This window comes from Sciurus vulgaris, assembly GCF_902686455.1.
Source record: "Sciurus vulgaris genome assembly, chromosome: X".
NCBI lineage: Eukaryota > Metazoa > Chordata > Mammalia > Rodentia > Sciuridae > Sciurus > Sciurus vulgaris.
In genome coordinates this window covers 49,293,105-49,316,198 of record NC_136471.1, presented here as the reverse complement: position 1 = coordinate 49,316,198, position 23,094 = coordinate 49,293,105, and the positions used below count along the sequence as shown (strand labels likewise).

The window sequence follows — 23,094 nt, the reverse complement described above, 5'->3', positions numbered from 1 at the left end:
GTATGTATCTGAAAACTTGGAGTCATTTAATTCAGTGTAATATGAATTTAAAGGATTTTTAATATGCCTTTTTTTAAATTCCTAGAGGTGAAGCCGCTTCTTTTTGACCATCTAGCACAGCTCTTCTTTACATCAACCATTTATTTCAAGGTAAAAAAAATTGTCCCAGTTAATCTCAGTAAGAGGTATTTTTTATTGCCTGTGGTACATAATTCCAAATTGATATTATAGCAATGATTTTTTTTGAGTGATTCTGTTGAATCTGAACTTTGAGGTATTGTATTACTCAATTCAAAGTTAACAATTTTTTGCTTTTAATGTTTTGTTTTATGTAGTTTTCCTGAATTGTTTCCACTTGAACCAAATGATAAAGTGAATGAATGTGGAAAATGTGTCTTCATCTTCTTATTATTGTTAGAACTGGAGATTGAAACAAGGGCCTTGCACATGCTAGGCAAGTGCTCTACCACCAAGGCATACCCCCATCCTGCAAATGTGTATTAAAAAAATGGGAAATACTCAACCATACTTGATTTGATTGTTGTGGTTTGTATTTTTATAGATAATACTTATTCATTTCACAAATATTCACTGAGCACCCACTGAAACCGAAGTTTTGAAATGAAACTCAATTCCTTGCTTCTGCTGGTGGGTGTGGTCTGTGTAAGGTTGCAGAACTCTGCAGCAGAGAAGTGTTGTAGCTATTAATGGTGGGTCATGCCCTCCAGTGTTTCAGCAGACCCCAGTAGCTCACAATCAGTTTCTTCTCTCTGGATTTTTGTCTTGCGAATTGGAAGAATGAAATCCACAGACCAGTATGAGTGAGTGTAAGAGTAGGATTTAGTGAAGAATAGAAACAGGAACAGAACTCTTGCAGTGCAAGAGGGGATCCAATAGCAGGTTTTCTCCATCTGAATGTGCTAGTCTAGGGTTTATATAACACTTGGGTCACTGCTATTGGTCCAAACTTATGCTAATTAGGGTTTGGAAACATACTAACACTATTGGTCAACTCTAGAGTACAATCTTTTCAGTCCCAAATTCCATCCAGGTCTGTCCCAGTTCCATTTTCTCCTCACAGGTTAGGAAGCAGGAGGTTGAAGTTGTGAGATGGTCTGTGCTTGCAGGTTCCATGCTGCAGCACTGAGTGGAGTGGGCTTCTGCAGTAGGTGTCTGAACTGTGCTAAGACCTGGCCACCAAAGTGTGATAGGTTGGTGTGCCTTGGCTTTCAAGGCCCCAGGACCACCACTCCAGCATGGTGGTCACCATGTGGCTTCAGGCTGTGCTTGCCACCCACACTCCAATCCACCTGGGCTGCCACTGCTCTACTCCACTGGTCTGCTGTGGCCGTTGGGAGGGATCAGTAGGCCGCCTTGGTGGGTTGGCAGCCAGGAAGCCATGTCACCACTATATACTAGGCACTCTTCTTAACACTGGGAATATACTAGTGACCAAAGCAAACAAACTCCTTGTGACATTCATATTGTGTATTTATAATATAGTCATTTTCAAATTCTTCCAGTTTTATTTGATAAAATTAAGTGTGTTATTATTTTTGGGGTCGTCTCCAAAAAGACCACTCTGGCTTTCCAGATCTACCTGGATGAGTTTAAGGCCCATTTTCTTACAGAATATTTATTTTACTCCCAAAAGAGTGATAATATAAATAGTGTTTATTTTACAACTTTTTTTCATTTAAATCACTTACTATTTCAGGAAAAATATGTTGTTCTGGTTAGTATTTGTCATAAATGAATGGTACTTTATACTTTATTACTTGAATTTGATTTTTTTTATTAGAACTTTATGGTTATATGTAGTAGATGGGTTCATCCCAATAAACTCATACATGCATAGAAATCAATTTTGGTTCATGATCCCCCCCTTTTCCCTCCTACCCTCCCTCCCCTCTCTTATTCTCCTTCCTTCACTCTACTAGACTTGTTTTTGCTCATCTCTTATTTTATATTTCATTGTTTCTTTATGTAATATTATCCTTCCCTCCCCATTCCTTTATTTTACTCTAGTTTCCACAAATGAGATAAAACATTTGACCTTTGAGTTTCTAAGTTTGGTTTATTTCACTTAGAATGATATTATTCTCCATTTCAATCCATTTACCATCCATTTTCAAAATGGATTCTGATAATTCTCTGGATTTCAGAGGGGTCTGTGGTGATAGGTCCTTTTCATCTCTGGTCTCATTGATGTGCTTCTTCCTCTTTCTTTTGGTTATTTTGGCTAAGGGCTAGTCAATTTTATTTTTTCAAAGAACAAATTCTTTTTTTTTTTTTTTTTTTTTTTTTTTGCATGTTAAGCAGGTTTTATTTAAAGCTAATAATACAGACTTCTCCCGGCAGGGAGAAGGGGGCCATGGCTGATGTTCTAAAGTCCCAAGAAGTGAGCTCACCCTACGTCTTTTATAGGTTAAATTCTCAAAGAACAAATTCTTATGTTACATTGATCCTTTGTGTTCTTATTCTCAAATTCATTGATTTTGGCTCTGATCTTAATTATTTCTTGTCTTCTATTGGTTTTTGGGTTAGTATGTTCTTTTTCTAAGGCCTTGAGGTAGAGCATAAGTTTATTTATATGGGCCTTTGTGAATTTTTAAAATTTGTTCCAAATAGTTATACATGACTGCAGGATGTGTTTCAAGTCATTGTACACAAATGGAGCACAACTTCTCATTTCTCTGGATGTACACAATGCAGGGTCACACTGTTTGTACAGTTATACATCTATATAGGGTAATAACGTCCATTTCTTTTCATCAACTTTCCCACCCCACACCCCCTCCCCTCCCTTCACTCCCCTCTGCCCAATCCAGAGTTCCTCCATTCTTCTCTGTCTGTCCCCCACCAATTATGGATCAACATCCACATATCACAGAAAACATTTGGCCTTTGGTTTTTTGGGATTGGCTTATTTTGCTTAGCCTGATATTCTCCAACTCCATCCACTTACCTGCAAATGCCATAATTTTATTCTTCTTTTATACACAATATTCCATTGTGTATATATACCACATTTTCTTTATCCATTCATCTGTTGAAGGCATCTAGTTTCATTCCATAGCTTAGCTATTGTGAAATGAGCTGCTATAAACATTGATGTGGCTACATCACTGTAATATGCTGATTTTAAGTCCTTTGGGTATAAACTAAGGAGTGGAATAACTGGATAAAATGGTGGTTCCATTCCAAGTTTTCTAAAGAATTTCCATACTGCTTTCCAGAATGGTTGCGCCAATTTGCAATCCCACCAGCAATATATGAGTGTACCTTTTTCTTCACATCCTTGCCAACACTTGTTGTTGCTTGTATTCTTGATAATTGTCATTCTGACTGGAGTGAGATGAAATCTTAGTTATTATTTGTATTTCTCTAATTGCTAGAGATGTTGAACATTTTTTCATGTTTGTTGATCGATTGTATTTCTTCTGTGAAGTGTCTATTCAGTTCCTTAGCCCTTTTATTGATTGGGTTATTTTTTTTAATTTTTTTTATTTGTAGATGGACACAATATCTTTATTAACTTATTTATTTTAATGTGGTGCTCAGGATCAAACCCAGTGCCTTACACGTGCAGGGCAAGTGCTCTACCACTGAGCTACAACCTCAGCCCAGGGTTATTTGTTTTTTTGCTGTTAAGTTTTTCATATTCTTTATATATCCTGGAGATTAGTGCTATATCTGAGGTACATGTGGTAAAGATTTTCTCCCATTCTATAGGCTCTTTCTGCACATTGTTTATTATTTCCTTCGTTGAGAAGAAGCTTTTTAGTTTGGGTCCATCCCATTTATTGATTCTTGATTTTATTTGTTGTGCTTTAGGAGTCTTGTTAAGGAAGTCAGGTCCTAAGCCATCCTGGTGAAGATTTGGGCCTACTTTTCATCTGTTATGCATGGGGGTTCTCTTGTCTTAGGTCCTTGATCCACTTTGAGTTGAGTTTTATACAGGGTGATTGATAGGGGTTTAATTTGTGTTGCATATGAATTTCCAGTTTTCCCAGCACCATTTGTTGAAGAGGCTATCTTTCTCCAATGAGTATTTTTGGCGCCTTTGTCTAATATGAGATAACTGTATTTATATGTGTTTGTTGCTGTGTCTTCTATTCTGTACCATAGGTCTACATGTCTCTTGGTGCCAATACCATGTTGTTTTTGTTACTATTGATCTATAGTTTTTGTGTGTGTGTGTGTGTGTGTGTGTGTGTGTGTTGCTGGGGATTGAACCCAGGGCCTTATGCCTGTAGGTCAAGCACTCTACTAACTGAGCTATATCCCTAGCCCCTCTGTAGTATAGTTTAAGGTCTGATATCATGCTACCTCCTGCTTCACTCTTCTTGGTAAGGATTGCTTTGACTCTTCTGGGTCTCTTATTTTTCATGAAGATGAATTTCATGACTGCTTTTTCTATCTCTATGAGTAATAATATTGGAATTTTAATAGGAATTGCATTAAATCTGTATAATGCCTTTGATAGTATGGCCATTTTGATATTATTTCTGCCTATCCAAGAACATGGGAGATTTTTCCATCTTCTAAGGTCTTCAATTTCTTTCTTTAGTGTTCTGTAGTTTTTATTATAGATGTCTTTTATCTCTTTCATTAGATTGATTCCCAAGTATTTTTTTTTTGAGGCTATTGCAAATAAGGTAGTTTTTTTTCCTAATTTCTCTTTTAGAGAATTCATCAGTGATGTATAGAAATGCATTTGATTTATGGGTGTTGAGTAAATGAATTCTTTGCTGCATTCATTTATTAATTCTAGAACTTCTCTTATATCACACTTTACTTCACAGATTATTTTAGCTATATACATTCTAAACTCCTTCTGACATTTCTTCTACTGTGCTGTCATTGGATTCTATTGTTGTAGCATCTTCGTTTGTTTGGAGGCTTTCTTCCCTTGTTTTTTTATGTTGTATGGGTGTCTTTCCCTATAGCAGTGTGGATCCAAGGTATTACCCTAGACTTAAGTGTCCCTGCAAGTTTCCAATACCTTGCCTTTAAGGGGGAGATCAATATTAATAGCACACAAGCAAACAATATATATCCTTAAACCAAATAACTCCATTAAGACATTTACAGTTTTGTCACTATAAACAGAAATGGTGTGCTCATTTATTATCTACAATATAATTAGTAGGTCCACAAAAGGGTCTACAGTTTTTGATGGTGAACAGAGAGAAATGGGGGGAGGTGTAGGATGTGATGTTTGTGAAGTAGGTGAGAATATAAAGGTGTTAGATCATAGGAAGAGTGATAGGCAAATTAAAAGAAGTTGACTGTTAGCAGGAGAAAAGAGAGAATTTGGGGAAACAGATAAGTGAGAGGGAAAAATACCAGAATATATAACAAAACTGTAATATACTAATCAGACATCCCAGTCCTTAGTAGCCTGATGCATGAAAAGTACTTGGTTTCAGAAATGTTGAGGATGTGAGTGTGGGAAAAGAAAGAAGAAAAATCTCCAAGGAAAATTGAACTATTGCTTCTGTTAGAGTTCAGTATTTTCTCTGCTTCCCTTCTCATCTGATAGGTGAGGTTGTCTGGAGTTTGCTGGTCTTTCCACCCTCAGGCTAGTGAAGGTTACTAGGGTGGAAGGGTTAGTCTTGGAGGTGGCAGTCCTGAAGGCGGGGTATAGCAGTTGCCTGTCCCACTGGAAGACTGCAACCTCAGGAATCTCCTTTGGGATCTACTCATGTGATGTAGGAGCCTGGTCTTAGCCCCTTACATTGCTTGTGGACGCCACAATTCCTGGTCTCTAATTTACTCTCTAAATTGTATCTCTCCCACCCCTAACCTTTCAACTTCCCAATCAGGCATCTCTTTCTCTAGAGGTCCTGAGGGCTGTGCACCAGGACCTGTGCACCTGTTGTGGAGAGCTGTTCTATATCGGGCAGATCAGGACTAGGGGTTGAGAGCTGCAGTCTGGCCACGTAGCTGCAAGTGCTGGGCTGAGTTGGTGGGTGGCAGGGTCAGGAGACTGGGGATTGGGAAGCCAGGGAGCCCTGTTGATTGCCATACTGGACCTGACTGGTGTTGGGTCCCAGCAAGTGCTGCCTGGGTTGGCCCTGGAAACCTGGTAGGTGCTGTGCTAGTTGTCTGGGTGATCCAGGATCAAGATGCCTCCACACCTTCTTCCAACCTACTGACCTATGCATGGCTCTCTCCTGACTGCAGCATGATGGTAGCTATTAGCACACCTAGCAGGGAGACCTCAGATATAACCAAGCCTACAGGGACCTTGGTGATGGTCTTCTAGACCCTGGCTCTTGCCCCTAGATGGAAGTGGCCATGTCCCCAGTTGGTGGTGGTGGCAAGCCTGTAAGTACCTTGACATTGGGCTTACAGGGCCCCAGCTGATGTCCCAAGATGGAATCTGCCCCAAGTAAAGATGTCAGTGGCTGCAGAGGAGGTAACCCAAGATGGTGGTGGAGGTGTTCCAAGATGGAGGCGAATTCTTTCATAGATAGGGCAGTGAGTGTGGGCGGTGTGGTGTCGTTGGGCATCCTATTTGGAGATGCAGTGCTGTGGTGGGCAGTGCCGTGGTGGGCGGCTATCTCTAGGCCCTGACTGGTGTTGCATGGTGGAGGCTACCACATCAAGGGGGCTATGGTGGCAGCTACAGAGTCCCAAGATGGAGGCAGCCCAGGGAGCCAGGCATTGGTAGATGGGAAGCCCATGGGGTGGGAGGTCCAGTGCATGTGGTACAAGGACTGGAATTCTGGCACACACTGCAATAAGGCCTTCAATTTATTTCTTTAGTGTTCTGTAGTTTTCATTGTACAGGTCTTTCACCTCTTTTGTTAGGTTTATTCCCAAGTATTTAATTTTTTTGAGGCTGGTGCAAATGGGGTAGTTTTCCTAATTTCTCTTTCAGTGGATTCATCACTGATGTATAGAAATGTATTTGGTTTATGGGTATTGATTTATATCCTGCTACTTTACTGAATTCATTTATTAGCTCTAGAAGTTTTGTGGTGGAATTTTTGGATCTTCTAAATGTAGAATCATATTGTCAGCAAATAGGGATGGTTTGAGTTCTTCTTTTCCTATTTGTATCCCTTTAATTTCTTTCATCTAATTGCTCTGGCTAGAGTTTCAAGGACTATGTTGAATAGAAGTGGTGAAAGAGGGCATCCCTGTCTTGTTCCTGTTTTTAGAGGGAATGCTTTCAATTTTCTCCATTTAGAAGGTTGTTGGCTTTGGACTTAGTGTAGATAGCTTTTACAGTGTTGATGTATGTTTAAGATTAGACTGGGGTAAGCTGATCAGAGGATGGTAACTGGAGAACAGGCAGGCCAGATATAAATCAAAAAGAAAAACTTTATTGGGATGGCTTGCAGGTGAGGTTCACCGGTTCAACAGGATGGGGCTGAAGAAGTTGCATGCTGCCCCTGTGGGGCGGCATCTTTATAACCTGGGGTGGGCAGGGGGAAGTTTGAGGACTTCATGTCCTCCTGGGATTAACTAGGAGCTCCGCTGGTCATCAGGTGATTGGGAGGCACCATTGGGGGTTGTTTGTCAGCGCTTGATTGATTGCTCCTTTGCACATGCGCAGGCTGCTTGATGCCCTGCCCCCATCCAGCTGCTTGTTGCTCTACCCCCATCCAGCCAGCCCAGATTGCCCTAACATTACGTTTCTACTATCCCTAGTTTTTCTAGTGTTTTGAACATGAAGGGGTGCTATATTATGTCAGTGCCTTTTCTGCATCTATTGTGATGATCATGATTCTTATCTTTAAGTCTGTTGATATGATGAATTACATTTATTGATTTCTGTATGTTGAACCAACCTTGAATCCCTGGGATGAACCCCACTTGATCATGGTGCATTATCTTTTAAATATGTTTTTGTATGTGATTTGCCAGACTTTTATTTAGAATTTTTTGCATCTGTATTCATCAGGGATATTGGTCTGAAGTTTTCTTTCCTTGATATGTCTGTCTGGTTTTGGTATCCGGTTGATACTAGCTTCATAGAATGAGTTTGGAAAGGTTCCCTCCTTTTCTGTTTCATGGAATAATTTGAGTAGGATTGGTATTACTTGTGCTTTGAAGATCTGGTAGAACTCAACTGAGAATCTGTCTGGTCCTGGGCTTTTCATGGTTGGTCGTCTTTTAATGACATCTTTTATTTCATTGCTTGAAATTGATCTATTTAAATTGTGTATCTCCTCCTGATTCAATTTGGGTAGATCATATGTCTCTAGACTACTGTGGCAGCCGTGGTGTCCCAAGATGGAGACAGCTGCATTGGAAGATGAGACAGCCGCTGCTGGCGGCTCAGCGATGGTGGATAGACACGTTGGTAGATGGGGATCCCATTGTGCGCTAGCTCTCGTGAATTTTTTAATGTAGGTACTCAGTGCTTTAAATTTTCTCTTAGAATTGTTTTCATGCTGTCTCAGAGATTTTGATGTTTTATCTTTGTGTTCTTTTCTAAGAATTTCGTGATTTCTGTTCTCATTTCTTAGGTCCATTTTCATTTAAGATAGTATTGTTTAATCATCATGTGTTATGTAGTTTATATTATTTGTCTTGCTGATTTCTAGCTTCATTCCATTATGTTTTTATAGGATACATGGTATTATATCAGTGTTTTGTATTTGCTAAGATTGCTTTGTATAGCCCAGAGTATGATTTATTTTAGAAGAAGTTGCATGCACAGCTGCAAGCTGTTTTGGGTTGGAATATTCTGCAGATGTCCCTTTGGTTTATAGTGTTTAGGTTGGAGATATCCTTACTGATATTTTTTTTCAATGCCCTGTCTTTTGGTGATAAGGGTTTATTGAAGTTCTCCAGTATTATTTTGTTAGGGTCTATGTGGAATTTAATGTCATGGAATATTTTTTCCATGTAATTGTGTATGTTGACATTTGGAGCATAAATGTTTACTATGCTTATGACTTCCCTTTACTAGTATATAGTGGCCTTTGTCTCATTTGATTAATTTTTGCTTGAAATTTGCTTTTTTGATATGAAAATAGCTACTCCTCACTGTTTTCTTGGACCAGATACCTGGAATATCTTTTTGTCCTCCTTAGTTTCTTCAGCAAGTAGATTGCTTTGCCTATGAGATGAATCTCTTGTAAAGAAGCATGTAGTTGGATCTTGTTTTTGACCCATTCTGTTAATCTGTGTCTTTTATTTGGGTAGTTGAGACCATTAACATTTAGTGTTAGTATGTTTTGTTTTTATCTTTTCTGTCTTGATACTCATTTAGGGGATTATTCTTCTATTGAACTTCCTCTGTTTGTGGACTTTGGGAATTATTTTTTAGTTCCTCTGTGTGCACTTTCTTTTTGAGTATTCTTTTAGTGCTGGTATGGTGCTCACGATTTTTTTTAGTTAATTCTTGTTGCAGAAAGTTATTTTGCCCTTGAATTTAAAACTGAATTTTGCCAGGTATAGTAACCTTAGCTGACATATTTTATTTATTTTTATTTTTTTAGGGCTTCTCACCTCAGACTCTTCATTTTAGGGTTTTTCTTGCAGCTTTTAATATTCATTTCCTTATTTTGTATGTTAGGCATTTTGATTATGATATGCGTTGGTGAGCTTCTCATTTGATTGGATCTATTTGGGATACTGTAAGCTTCCTATATGAAGATGTCTATCTTGTTTGTGGTTATGGAAGAAGTTTTCTGTAACTACATCATTGAAAATGTTCTTTATGTCTTTAGTTTGTATCTCCTTGTTCTCTTTTATCTTAGTGATTCTCAGGTTTGGTCTTTTAAAGTTATCCCAGAGTTCTTGTATTTTCTGTAATTTTTTCCTTTTTACTGTCTTCTGTGTACTCAAGTTCATGTAGCCTGTCTTCAGTGCCTGAAGTTCTGTCTTTGAGGGTTGAGATTCTATTTCCTACACAATCTAATCTGTTAGTGATATCTTTGAGTGACTTTTTAATTTGATTGATTGAGTCTTTCATTTCTAGGAAGTCTGCTTGTTTTCGTTTCACTATTTCTTTGAAGTGGCCTTTTATCTCCTGTAATTGCTTTATTAATTCCTTCTTATGATATTCAGGTTTTGTAATCTTTCTCTGGGTTTTTATCCACCTCTCTATCAGTGGAATCCTTTGGGGGATTGTGGATTTTGAGGGAAGATTTGTTGCATGTTTTCTCATGTTTTCAGACATTTTGGTCTTGTACATCAATTGAAGCAGATTCCTCTACCTCTTTTATTGTGTGTAGTTACCTTATTTGTTCTGGGACTTCTCTCTGTTTTTGATGTATGTATGGATGCCAAGGGATATGAACTGAGTTCCTCCCTGGGTTTTTCTCCTTGGGTCCTTGTTGATGGTTTGGGACTTCTGTCTTTTCCCTTTTTTGAATTGGCATAAAGTCAGGGGAGTGTTTAGTTCAGTTGCAGAATCTCTAATTTGTGAACTTTTAGTATCCCTGTAGGTTCCCAGCCCCTCACAGAATGGGGACAAAATAAATAATAGTATCAACTCTTGCAAACAACAAATAGTAAACAGTGTTAAAGTAAATGTCCAGATCCTACAATGCCATCTTCAACATTAATTCCCAACAATAAAGAAGGAATGGTGGATTCAGCAATTACCAGTAATGAAAACAATAACTATGAACTAGCTCTGCCTTTAAAGCAAATTGCAGATGTCTACTTTATCATTTACAATGGGGACAAGAGTTATGTAAACCAATTAGTTCTGAACGATGGTAAAAATACATGAAATGTGTTAGGAAATTAGAAAAGGCTACAATTTCAGAAAATGAACAGAGAATGCAGAATAGGTATACTAGATGATGTTTATACAGAGGGAGGGGAAAAATAGTAGATGCAAGGTATTAGGAGAGGAGAGAGAACAATATAAGTTGGTTGTTAGTAGGAGAAGATAGAGAAACAAGAGAAACAACACATGAAAATAATACAAAATCAGATGAAGATATACAGACTAAAGAACCCAAGCCCTCACAAGACAGTGCTAGGAAAAGATAATTACATTTTTAAAAATGCTGAATATAAGGGAAAAAAAGACAAATTAAGTATATGTATGTATGTCCCTGAAACAATCAGGACAGCCAGAACTCACAGGTGCATGCACACGCACACACGCATGTGCGTGCACACACACACACGGAAGGAATAAGGAAGAAAAAAATTAAAAAATATATTTATATAAATTCAAAATCTTGGTGAAGACTGGCGATACCTTCTCCATTTGAGTTGATCAAAATATTTGACCAGAATGGGTGGTCATTGTCTCTCTTCCCAATTTTTTTTAGTTAATGTACTAGTAGAACAATGGGCGGAGGATGTTGGATGTTAACCCCTTCCTTTTTCTTGTGGTACTTTCTGAATTAACAGTTGGAATGGCCTAAGATTGGAGCTGTTTAGTTGTAGATGGACACATAGCTTTATTTTATTTATTTTTATGCAGTGCTGAGGATTGAACCCAATGCCTTGCACATGTTAGGCAAGCACTCTCCCACTGAGCTTCAGCCCCAGCCCTGTATTTTTATCTTATTTCACTAAAGAGTTATTTATCTATAAACATTGGGTTGAACCATTAGGCAGTTGCCATTTTTCTAGGTCAAAGATAGTCAACAATTAGCAGTTTCTTATGATTAACCCTGAAACGTATATACACATTTATGCACGCATACATTTATTTCTATGAAAGTTAGAGGTGGGCTGGGGGAGGGACAATGCAAGGAGAAACAGACAGTGTTTGTAAGAACCCAGAAACCACTATGGATGTGGGAACTCACATAAGAGAGTTTATTAAGCAAACAGAGTGTCTCCCTGCAGGGTAAGAGAGAAAATGAGAGGAAAAGAGAGAGAGAGTACATGCTCAAGAGAGAGAGTGAAATGGAGGAGAGAGCGAGAAAAATGGCGGGGGAGCTATTCTGAAGCAGTTGAATTCTGCAGGCTAAAGGGACCAATAACAGAGAAGGATACTTGCAAGCTGACTGATGAACCAATAGCTAGCTAGGATGTTCACAGACTGACAAGCTAGGTTGTAAGTTGGGAGGCGGGGAAATGACTGCAGCGTAAAGGGCAGGGGAGCAGCTTTATATTATATTATATTCCCCTGTTTTTGTTTTTAAAAGAAGATCTTTTGTTCTCCAGTTCTCTCCCCCTTTATCTCTCCTTCCTGCCTACGTGACTAGGCCTGGTTGTGCAGGTGAGATGTAAAAAGTAAGAAGCGGATGGGGCAGGGGGAGAGCCAAAGTAATTCAGCCAGGCAAGGGCCCAGGGGACATTAATTAGCAGCTCCTTGCTTGCAGTCCTTGATAAGGGCAGGGAAATTTGAAAATCAATATACTCTGAAGATCCTTGACATTCCATTCTCCCAGGAGCAGTCTCCAACTTCCAGACTTCCAGAGGCAGATGGCTTTCATGGACTTCATTTCCTCGATTTGACTGATCCTATTTCTACACTAACTGCCTGTCCCCAATTCTGGCTTCATTCCCCTTTTACTTTTAGGAACTCCTTAGTGCTGTAGGGGAAGGGGGGCGATGACCACTCTGGCTTCTTTGAGCTGGAAGGGGGCAGCATGGGGCAAGCAGTTTGGGGTTCCTTTTTAGAAATCGGGTCAATTGAGGGGTCTGTGGTAGAAGTCTGGTTGGGGAAGAGCAGGTTGTAAAGGCATCTGGGGGTGGGTGGTTCTATGAGAGAAGAACAAAAAGACATGAGTACTGAAATGAGATTAATATAATATAAATGTTGCAGAATCTGGAACATGTCAATGAGTATCATGAAGATGACAGAAGTCAATAATCCCTCACCAGGAGGTGGAAGAACTGAGAAGTTGTTCCCATAACAAGGCCTAGCAAAGGCTGGAGAGGACAAGGCATTTATTTGGGAACTTTAACATTGTCCAGGTTATCAGGAATATAAACACAACATTTAGTAGAGATCTCTATATTTCTGTTACTAGCAAACATAGATTAAGCCTACCTGTGTCTGTAGGCCTTAAACTGACTAAAAACTTCTGACTCTGGCAGTTTCTCTTGATAGTTATCAGGCACATTTGCCTAAGAATCTCTCTTTTGTAGCTTCCAGTCTATTCTAGTGAGCTAACACAAGTGTATATTTTAAGTTACATTTAACTATTATTTCTTTTAAATGCCCAAGAATGGCAATATTTTGGTTTTAACTGTTTTTCTAGGTGTCTAAGATCAAGCTGGTCAAATTGACCTGTTCCTGTCTTGTTAAAGAGTCAGCTGAGTTCCCACAGGGGTCACTCATGGGGAACTTGAGAGCAGCTTCTTAGCTCCTTAGTGCCATTCATTAGGCAGGGTCTCCTCGATGAGGTGGCTTCCCTTGGAAGCATCAGGGATGTCTCCCTTTTCCAATGACCTTCCTCTGCAGCAGGTGCACTGATTGGTTTTTTTATCCTCTAGTGGTCTCACTAACCTCCCTGATTGGGAGGTCCTGTGACCCAGAGTTGCAAAGTTCCTTAGAGAAGTCCTCTTGTTCCCTGGGTTCAGGCTGACTTTGAGGGTAAGATACTGGTTTTTCTTGGTCTCTGTATTTAATTTCAATCTCTAAGTTTGATCTTATCCATCCAGCAAGCCAGTCTTACCAGTCATAAAGTAAGAGTGCTGGGCTTTAACTTAAATGTCTATAACTTTATAGTTATTTACCCTTTTATTTAACTGGAGTCTGTATTAGTACTGGAAGTTATCATTTTATACTATCTGTTCTGTAGGTGATGGCTTATTATAACAAGTTACCTAGGTTCTTGAATCAGTACCTCTGCAAAACAGGTAACAGTTCTACAAAATGTAATTAGCAAGAGTAAAAATACATTCAGCTTGTATAATAGCTATCATGAATTTTTGGCTGAGCTCTACATTATATCCTGTTTGAGATCACAGTAGTTTTACAACAAGAATGAATCTTTTGAATATAACTTTAAAGAAGCTGGAGTCTGGCTTATTTTGGAGTCACTCTAACATGCAGTAAAGGTGGGAGGGGAGGCAGAGTCTTATCTTGGGTAAGGCATGGCTCTTTACAAATCTTAAGTGTTTTAATTCTGACGTTCAACTTTGCTTCTTTCTTAAATGTCATTTTAAGAAGTTTACATATATTGATTCCTGAGTTTATTTGAACATTAGTTAACACAGTTTAACATTATATCTAAAACATGAATTAAAGAAAGGCTGAGAGAGCTTTTAACTTTCCTTTTGTGTGGCAAAGTGTCAAAATGCTTTCATGTTTCAAGATATTAACTTTTAAACAAATCAGGCTCTCATTAACTTTTAGAAATACATTTACATTTAAATTTTTTTTCATCTCAGTGTAAAAAGTAACAAATTTTACATATACCCTATTGATGACAGATCCTATAATAGAACATTAAATGATAGAAATAAATCCTCAATAACATTTACTCTTCTTATAAGTTTAAAATTACCACTACATACAAGTTTAATTTGGAGAATAGCAGCTTGATAAATTTTCTGCTTTAAAGGCTTGTATACCTGGAAAATATGAACACATTTAATATACAAAAAATGACCATTCCACAATTATTACCAAGTTTAGTTTTTAAAGAAAAATTTAGACTTTAACAGTTGTTGTTTAACCATAATTGTATAAACCCCAATTTTTAAGACTAGTTCTAAAGAGTAGAACTTAACAGACATAATATTAAGAGTAAACTTTACCAACCTATGAAAACACCAATAATGTTTAAGTATGTTACTCCATGGAATTTAAGGAGTTGAGAGTACTCGATGTTATTTAATAATTAGCATTTTAACTTTGTAAATTAATCAGATGTCTCTAACAAACACATTTGAGTAATCCCATACATGTCAACTCTAATTCACTCATCTTACTGTAAAAAAAAAAAATCACCAAGATATCAGACAAGTGTACCAACAGTATTTGCTGTCTCTTTCCTGTTGAAGAAATGTCCTAGAAAAATTGATGTTAGACATTTTATAAACATCAGCATTTTATTAGTTTGACCACCTAGTGACTTGTGAGTTAATTTTAAAGACATTTTACTTTTATTAGTTTACCCAATTTAAATGGAACCTTTTTAAATCATACGAATTAGAGGTATTTGGAATTTTAATTTTATGCATGCTTATATTTAGTTGCACACAGACAACACATAACACAAAAGCAAAGGCCTTGTAATGTTTATCTCCAATGCAATATAACAGATGTTCAAAAATAACTCTAGAGTTGGATAAAAAGCACTGATCAAAAATCATTAACCTAGGTATGTAGGATCAAAATTGTGAGTTCAAAAAATATAGCATTTAAGAAAATCAAGAGTCCCAGAAGAAAAATGATAATAGCCATTTATTATATCCTGAGAGAGTGAGAAAGAGAAGGGGTAAGAGGGAAAGATAGAGTGTTCTGTGATGCAGCTCAGGAGAAATTTAAAATGGACACTTTTTTCTTGGGTTTGAGACTGGTCTTCCACAGGAGCCTTCTGGCTTCTTCCATTTGCATTTCAATGTAAGCCTTGACTGAGATCTGAAAGGATCTAACAAGTTCTAGCAGAAACTTGATGCCTAGGGCATTTTAACCCTTTTTCCTGGTTAGTAATTAACTCAGGTTTGGATGCAGAAGATTGTGAAACATTATCTCCCACTACTTTTGAGGAATGGGGCTACTATACCATACTCCTTAGTGCAACATGCCACTGGCTGGTTACTCCCTCCACACCAGCCATCTCCTATAGGGGGACTAGAAAATGTGCGTGGGAGCTCGTGCCAGGAGGACTGGGTGGGCTGGGCAAAATGGAAGAAGAAATAGAATGGGGCAAAGGAGATGGAGGAACAGTGACTGGAGGGGCCTCTGCTGCAGTGGACTGGTATGGGGGTGGTTTGTTAACTGAGTTGAAGTCGGAGAAGGAGGAGGGATTAAGAGGGGGAGAAGAAGCCAAAAGGAGACATTCAAGATTGCAGGAAGAGCAAAGAAGCGCAAGTAAGAAAAGACTTGAAAATAAGGACTCCCTCTCCATCTGCCTGCTCGCTCACAGAAGCTGTGTGCCATTATGTGACCATTTTGGATTGATTCTTAATGGCAAATAATAAGTTTCAGTAGAAAACAGCAGGGGAGCCATCTCGAGAGCTCACTGAAGAGAAGTGGTCTCAGTAGCATAGTTTGCAATTATCTAAAGGGTACTGTGGCCAAATATCATTAAGTTTTGATGGCTTTAAGCCAGGGGTCAGGTGAAGGGTTCTAAAGTTGTCTAATAGACATCCCAGGGGTGAATCTGCTGGAATGGAGGACCCAGATCCCATGGTGGAGACTGATACAGCCGAGTTAGTGGCCAGGGCATCCTGAGGTCAGAGTAGTTGGCTGGAGACAAGAAGGCAGCACAGAGAAGGGGTCATCACACAAGTATCAGTCTGTGTGTGGGGCAAAAGCCGAGAGAGTTGAGGACCTGACGTCAGGATTTTTGAGAGAGAGTGAGCGCGAAGAGGAGCCTCAACCCTGAGAGAGAATCTCCACCATAAAGATCAGGGCCCCACCGTCAGATAAAATCAACTAAGGGGCCAGCCGTAACTGCAAAAGTCGTGGATGGGGTTGCCCCTATTCCTCAACCACCTCAAGGGTATCAGACCATCAACAGTCGCATCTCAGGTCAGCAGAGGAGTGTTTAAGCTGACCTAGGGTAAAACTCACCAATCTGAAGGCCGGTGGTGGATGTGGAGAGCGTCCAGGTGAATGGAAGGTGAGACCAGTGTCTGGGGGTCTGGGGCAACGGATGGGATTCCACCCACCTAAGCAGTGGTAGAAGAGCCCATCCGAGTCATGGCACAAACGTTAAGAACCCAGAAACCTCTCCAGACGTGGGAACTCACATAAGCGAGTTTAGTAAGCAGAGTGTCTCCCTGCAGGGTAAGAGAGAAAATTAGAGGAAAAGAGAGAGAGCGCATGCGCAAGAGAGAGAGTGAAATGGAGGGGAAAGCATGAAAGCGAGGAGAGAGAGAGAGAGAAATGGCGGGGGAGCTATTCTGAAGCAGTTGAATTCTGCAGGCTAAAGGGACCAATAACAGAAGGATACTTGCAAGCTGACTGATGAACCAATAGCTAGCTAGGATGTTCACAGACTGACAAGCTAGGTTGTAAGTTGGGAGGCGGGGAAATGACTGCAGCGTAAAGGGCAGGGGAGCAGCTTTATATTATATTAGTGTTCAAGGACAGAACTCAAGGGAGTATTCAGTATTTATTTCTGAGGTTGAAAATGAGGAGAGTCTGCAGAGGTACCTTAAGGAATTAACAGAGTTATGAAAAGAACTAGGAGAAGAGTTTAAATAAAGGGAATGCAAGATATCAAGAAGGAGTGAAGGAATAATGTTGCCAAATAGCCCAGGAAGGTCCAGAAAGATGCCACCTTTGTTTTTTTCTGTTGTTGTTGTTTTTCTTTTGGAATGACAATACTGAGATTTTGGCTAACTTTGTGACTAATTTTAGTGGCGTGTGGGTCCAGAAGCCAGGTTGTGAGGTTTGAAGGGTGAATATGAAGTGAAAAAGTCAAGACAGCTGGGGATATAGCTCAGTGGTAGAGCATTTGCCTAGCATGTATGAAACCCTGGGCCCATCCCCAGTACTGAAAAGAAAAAAGACAGTGTTTCCAAATTATGCTTTAAAACATTTGCCTAAAAAGAAGAGGTTCGGAAAGAGAAGTTTAGTAGGACTTTCAAAAGAAGTTGTATTTGCTTGTTTGTTGCCCCCAGAATGAGAGAAACTTGAGTTTATAGACAGAGTAGAAAGAGCTAGTTAAGAATAGGGACAGGCTGAAAATGGAGGAAAGATAGGGGATAATTAATGGTATAAGTTTCCAGAAGGAACATGAAACTATTGAATTAAGACTAGGTAGAGGGGGCTGTGGCTGTGGCTCAGTGGTAGAATGCTTGCCTCACATGTGTGAGCCTATCCTCAGCCTATCCTCAGCACCACATAAAAATAAATAAATAAAATAAAGGTACTGTGTCCATCTACAACTAAAAAAATTATTTAAAAAAAAGACTCAGTAGAGGAGCTGGTCACAGTGGAGCACACCTATAATCCCAGTGGCTTGGGAGACTGAGGCAGGAGGATCATGAGTTCAAAGCCAGCTTCAGCAACTTAGTGAGGCATCAAGCAACTAAGTGATAACCTGTGTTTAAATGAAAAATAAAAAAGGGCTGGGGATGTGACTCAGTGGTTAATACCCCTGGTACAAAAAAGAAAGAAAGAAAGAAAACACTAGGTATTGCTTGAATGGACAGTGAGGAATTGGGAGGCACCACTTATCCTCTAAAATTGGGGAAGGACATATGGATAGGTGGAAGGAAGGGCAAGAAAATAGAATAATTTGTGCCTGAGATTGTTGAACTTTTCAAAATAGGAAGCATGTTATACAGGAAAGAATTAAGTAGGAGGACTCAGGAGGTTGTTATCTGTTTTGGGTAGCCACAGAGAAAAATGGGGGAAGGGAGTAATAGCATGCACTGGTCAAAGACAAAGGATTATTGAGCTTCCTTATGGGTCCAGCTGAAGTTGAGAAAGTAAATTTGGAGTAGCACCAACATGTCTAGTTTTGTGAATTTCTTCAGCTTAAATGTAGAAGAGAAAGCATGTATTAAAATTGAGTTAATCTGGGGCTGGGGAGATAGCTCAGTCGGTAGAGTGCTTGCCTTGCAAGCACAAGGCCCTGGGTTCGTTCCCCAGCACCCCCCCCCAAAAAAAAAAAAAAAAAGAATTAATTGGGTTTTGCTGGTTGAATGGAGTACAAGAGAACTGAGAATGATTGACGGTGTGGTCTGGTCTAGATAGGGAAATTAGGATAGGAGAAGGTTAGTAAGCTTGAAAATGGAAGTTAAAACGAAGTAATCAAGGGATTGAATGTCTGTGAAGTTGAACACCAAGTGTATAACTAGTTGGAGTTGAGGGTGTGAGGAAGCAGGAAAATAGGAAGTTACAACAAAAAGTTAAGTAGTAGATTTCAGTTCTGGGTCAGTTCAGGTTATGACAGAATGTAGCGTGTGAATGTAGGAGTGGGTAAGTAAGGTAAGTGAAGGTTGTTTGATTTAAGGTCAAGAAACTAAAGCTGAAGTGTTGAGTGGATTATCTTTGGGGACACTGACATAACTGAGTTATCAATGGCAGACATGAAGCAGAGTGTTAAGGTCCTCAATGAATTTGGATGAGTTGCCAGGAGATAGATAGCAGAGATTTGGGGGAAATATAGGGGGCCTGTGGGTGTAGCTCACTGGTACAGCCCTTTCCTAGCATGTGTAAGGCCGTGGGTTCGATCTCCAGCACTGCTAAAATGAACAAACAAAAATGTGAAGGTTAGTATAGTCAGATAATGTGAGCATCAAAGGAGAAAGGGCTTTTTACACAAGGAAGGAGCAATAATTGTTTGGAAATAGTGTTGAAGATAGACAATTTTGTATTTTGAAAACCAAGGAATAGTCAAAGTCATGAGAAAAACTAGCAAAATGCTATCTAAATTGGGGGTCTTTAATCTTACGCTAACAAATACATCTGTTAGCAGTTGTTTGACTTATGAGGTTCTGTAGTTCACAAAATATTTGTAAACATTCTGAAACAAAGAGATTTTTTCCTTGTGGCACCTGATTAAATAGAAGATCCTTTTGATGTTTTGTTTTGTTTTTGGTGCTAGGGATTGGGATTGAACCCAGCAGTTCTTAACCACTGCGCCACACCCCAAGCCCATTTTTAAATTTTTTTGAGACAGGGTCATACAAAGTTGCTTAGGGCCTCACCAAGTTGCCAAGGTGACTTTCAACTTGCAATCCTCTTGCCTCAGCCTTCTGAGCCTCTGGGATTACAGGTGTGCACCACCATGCCTGGGTATGGTGTCTTTTAAGTGAAATCTGATTTCTCTTAAAGTGGAATTTCTGATTTTATATTTACCTTCTTAAAGAAGAAGTTTTTATTCTGTTCCCACGTTTGCAATGGGCAGTCCTTTCCTCTAAGTGTTAAAGTAGAATATAGAAATATATTTCAAAGAAACAGAGTCCAGGTTAGGTGGCAACAAAGAATCAGAATATGGTTAAGGTAAGAAGACAAAGAAAGCATACTTTTAGAATATGAAGATGTAGGTGCAGGTTACCACTGAATAAAGGTTTAAGATATTGCAACTGAGATTTGAGAAGGGTAGGATCAATGAAAGGGGAATGAAGCACAGAGAAGTATAAAGTACAAGGATAAATATCCAAAGGGACATAGATTTTATGCGGTGATTAAGAATAATAGAAATGTGAAATAGGGTAGGATTAGCTAGAAATTCAATTAGTTTCTGAGGCTTTATAGTAACTAATTATCACCTTACTATTGTATGACTTGAGTACTCACCTTAGTCTTTAAATGAATAATATTTTAAACAATCTATAAATGTAGTTTAACATTTTAGTACATTTTGTTTATGCCTAATTAGTTGTATCTGTCTTAAAACAACTTTTTTTTTCATTGTAGAATTTTGCATAGGAAAAGCCCCATAAACCCACTGTAACCATGCTGTCTTTACTTTGGAATGTTACTTATCCAATTTCTGTTCTTATTGATTTATCATTTTCTGTACAGTTGCAGGCATAATGGACATAATTTTTAAAAACTGAATACAAAATTACCATTGCATAACAAATTTCATGTTTCCACGTAGTCTTTTTTTTTTAGGGGCGGGTGGGTGGAGGGTACTAGGAACTCGTACCTAGTTTGAACTCGGGGGCACTTGACCACTAAGCCACATCCCCAACCTGATTTTTGTATTTTATTTAGAGACAGGGTCTCTTTGAGTTGCTTAGCGCCTCGCTTTTGCTGAGTCTGGCTTTGAACTTGAGATCCTCCTGCCTCAGCCTCCCGAGATGCTGGGATTATAGGTGTGTGCCACCACGCCTGGCTTCACATAGCCTTCGTAATATTTTTAATAGTGGCACCACAGTCATAGTACCATAATCTATTTATTCATTTCTCCATTATTTCTACTTTGTTTCTGTTGTAGAAATAGATAGCTGTCTTGAACATCTTCATAATATATACATACTGCTCTTCCTTTGCTAAAGCATTAAACACTACAATGTGCACTTGATGGAGTGCTTTAAATGCAAGGGTCTAGCAGCCAAGGAGAAAGAATTAGGGTTTGGGAGATGAGACTAGAGTATGGGAGACTAACTAGGAGGATAGTGACCTCAGAGATGTGAAGGACTGGTATAGGGTAATTATAATGGAATTGGGAAGGAAATGAATAAGTCAGACATTTTGAAGGAAAAACTTGATGGGATTTGGTGAATGGAAATAAAGTGTGAAGAACAGAAGATGACTTCAAACTTTCTAGCCTGAGATAGTAAAGGAAGTAGGGAGATTTTTCCTGGGGGAAAAAAAAAAAAGACTAAGACCTTCGGTATTTGAAGGATCTTCACATGGAGGGAGTATTCTATGTCACTATAAGAGGCAGAGGTAGCTAGAGGGCAGTATTTATTTATTTATTAAAGTTTTTTGTTTATTTTGGTACTGGGAATTGAACCCAGAGTTGCTTTACTACTGAGCTACTTCACCAGCCCTTTTTATTTTCTGTTTTGAGACAGCGTCTTGATAAGTAGCTTAGGGGCTTGCTAAGTTGCAGACTGGCCTTGAACTTGCCATCTTCCTGCCTCGGCCTCCTGAGTTGCTGGGATTACAAGTGTGCACCACTATGCTTGGCTTAGAGGGCAGTATCTTATTACAGGTAGAGCAGATTTAAAAATGAATAAAGGATTTTCACAGGTAGTAAGTATTTCTTAATAGTGGAGTATGTCAGACAGAGGTTTAATGTTTGTCTACTGGGGTTATATATGTAGAAAAGATTCACACACATGGTAGAACTGTGCTTCTCAAGTTTTTTTTAAAACCTATGTCCCCTTCCATAAACATGAAAACCTCATACCTTCCTTTGTTGTGGGGGCAGAGTAGGTATGTGGGAAAATAAAAAAAAAATTAATTTGTACATATAGAATTATAATATTGAATTCTTTTCAAATTATAAAATTCCCTGGCAGAGGACTTTTCAAAGTCAATATTATTTTAGATGACTTAGGTTGCCTTCAACTTGGGCATTTTTTTGTGGTGCTGGGATTGAACCCAGTGCCTTGTGCACATGAGGCATGTACTTTACCAACTGAGCTATATCCCCAGCCCCAACTTGGGCATATTTTTAATATGAAGTATCAGTTTCTTTTTTCTTTTTCTTTTCTTCTCTTTTATTCTTTGTATGTATATGGGTGGGGTATGGGGAATTAAACCTAGGGATGCTTTACCACTGAGCTCTATCCCCAGCCTTTTTTTTTTTTTAAATTTTTGAGACAGAGTCTCAGTAAGTTTCTGGCCTCAAACTTGTGATCTTCCTGCTTCAGCTTCCTAAGTTGTTGGGATTACAGGTGTGGGCCACCATTCCTGGCTGATGTGTCAGTTTTGTGAAGTAGCACTGAGCACTCTATTGCTGAAAATATCTTTCTTAAAGATATTTAAGAAAAGTTTCAAATTTATAGGTACTATAGTTTATAATCATTATGCCCTGGGTAAATTTCTATTATGACTCCTACTTTTTTATATGTGAATAAGGTTGGGAAATCAAGGCAAAGCCTGAGAAAGGAGAGATTATATTATAATTATTTGTTGTCTAAAGTCACAGAAGATAAGATAAACTTTATGACTCTCAAAAAGAAAGTAACTTGTAGTTGTGGATCACAAGGTACAAATGGTGGGGAACTCATATCTGTAGCAACTTCAAAGGATCTCTTGAGAGGGAACAATAAAGATGATTGTTTTTGTTTGGTTCCCCACATCCCCACTGGGGCTCTCTACCACCGAATTACATCCCCACCCCTTTTTAATTTTATTCAGGTTTTTAAAATATGTATATATTTTTTAGTTGTAGGTAGACATAATACCTTTATTTTATTTTTATGTGGTACCAAGGATGGAACCCAGTGCCTCACACGTGCTAGGCAGGCATTCTACCACTGAGCCACAATGCCAGCCCCTTATTTAGGTTTTTTAAATTGATTTTTTCCACACTATTTTATTGGTGCATAATGTTTGGAGTTGTTTTTACATATTCACCTACAATGTAACAATATAATTTGGCCATT

The 23,094-nt window shown here is 38.8% G+C and overlaps 1 protein-coding gene across 2 annotated transcripts in view; it reads left to right on the top strand.

Annotated features, from left to right (window-relative positions):
- Nucleotides 1-23,094, top strand: part of CENPI (centromere protein I) — a 73,306-nt gene that overhangs the window by 29,364 nt on the left and 20,848 nt on the right. For both annotated transcript variants that reach the window (XM_079124057.1, XM_079124056.1), the window contains one exon: nt 86-150. In XM_079124057.1, coding sequence (XP_078980183.1) covers nt 86-150 — 65 coding nt within the window. The remainder of the gene's footprint in view (nt 1-85; nt 151-23,094) is intronic.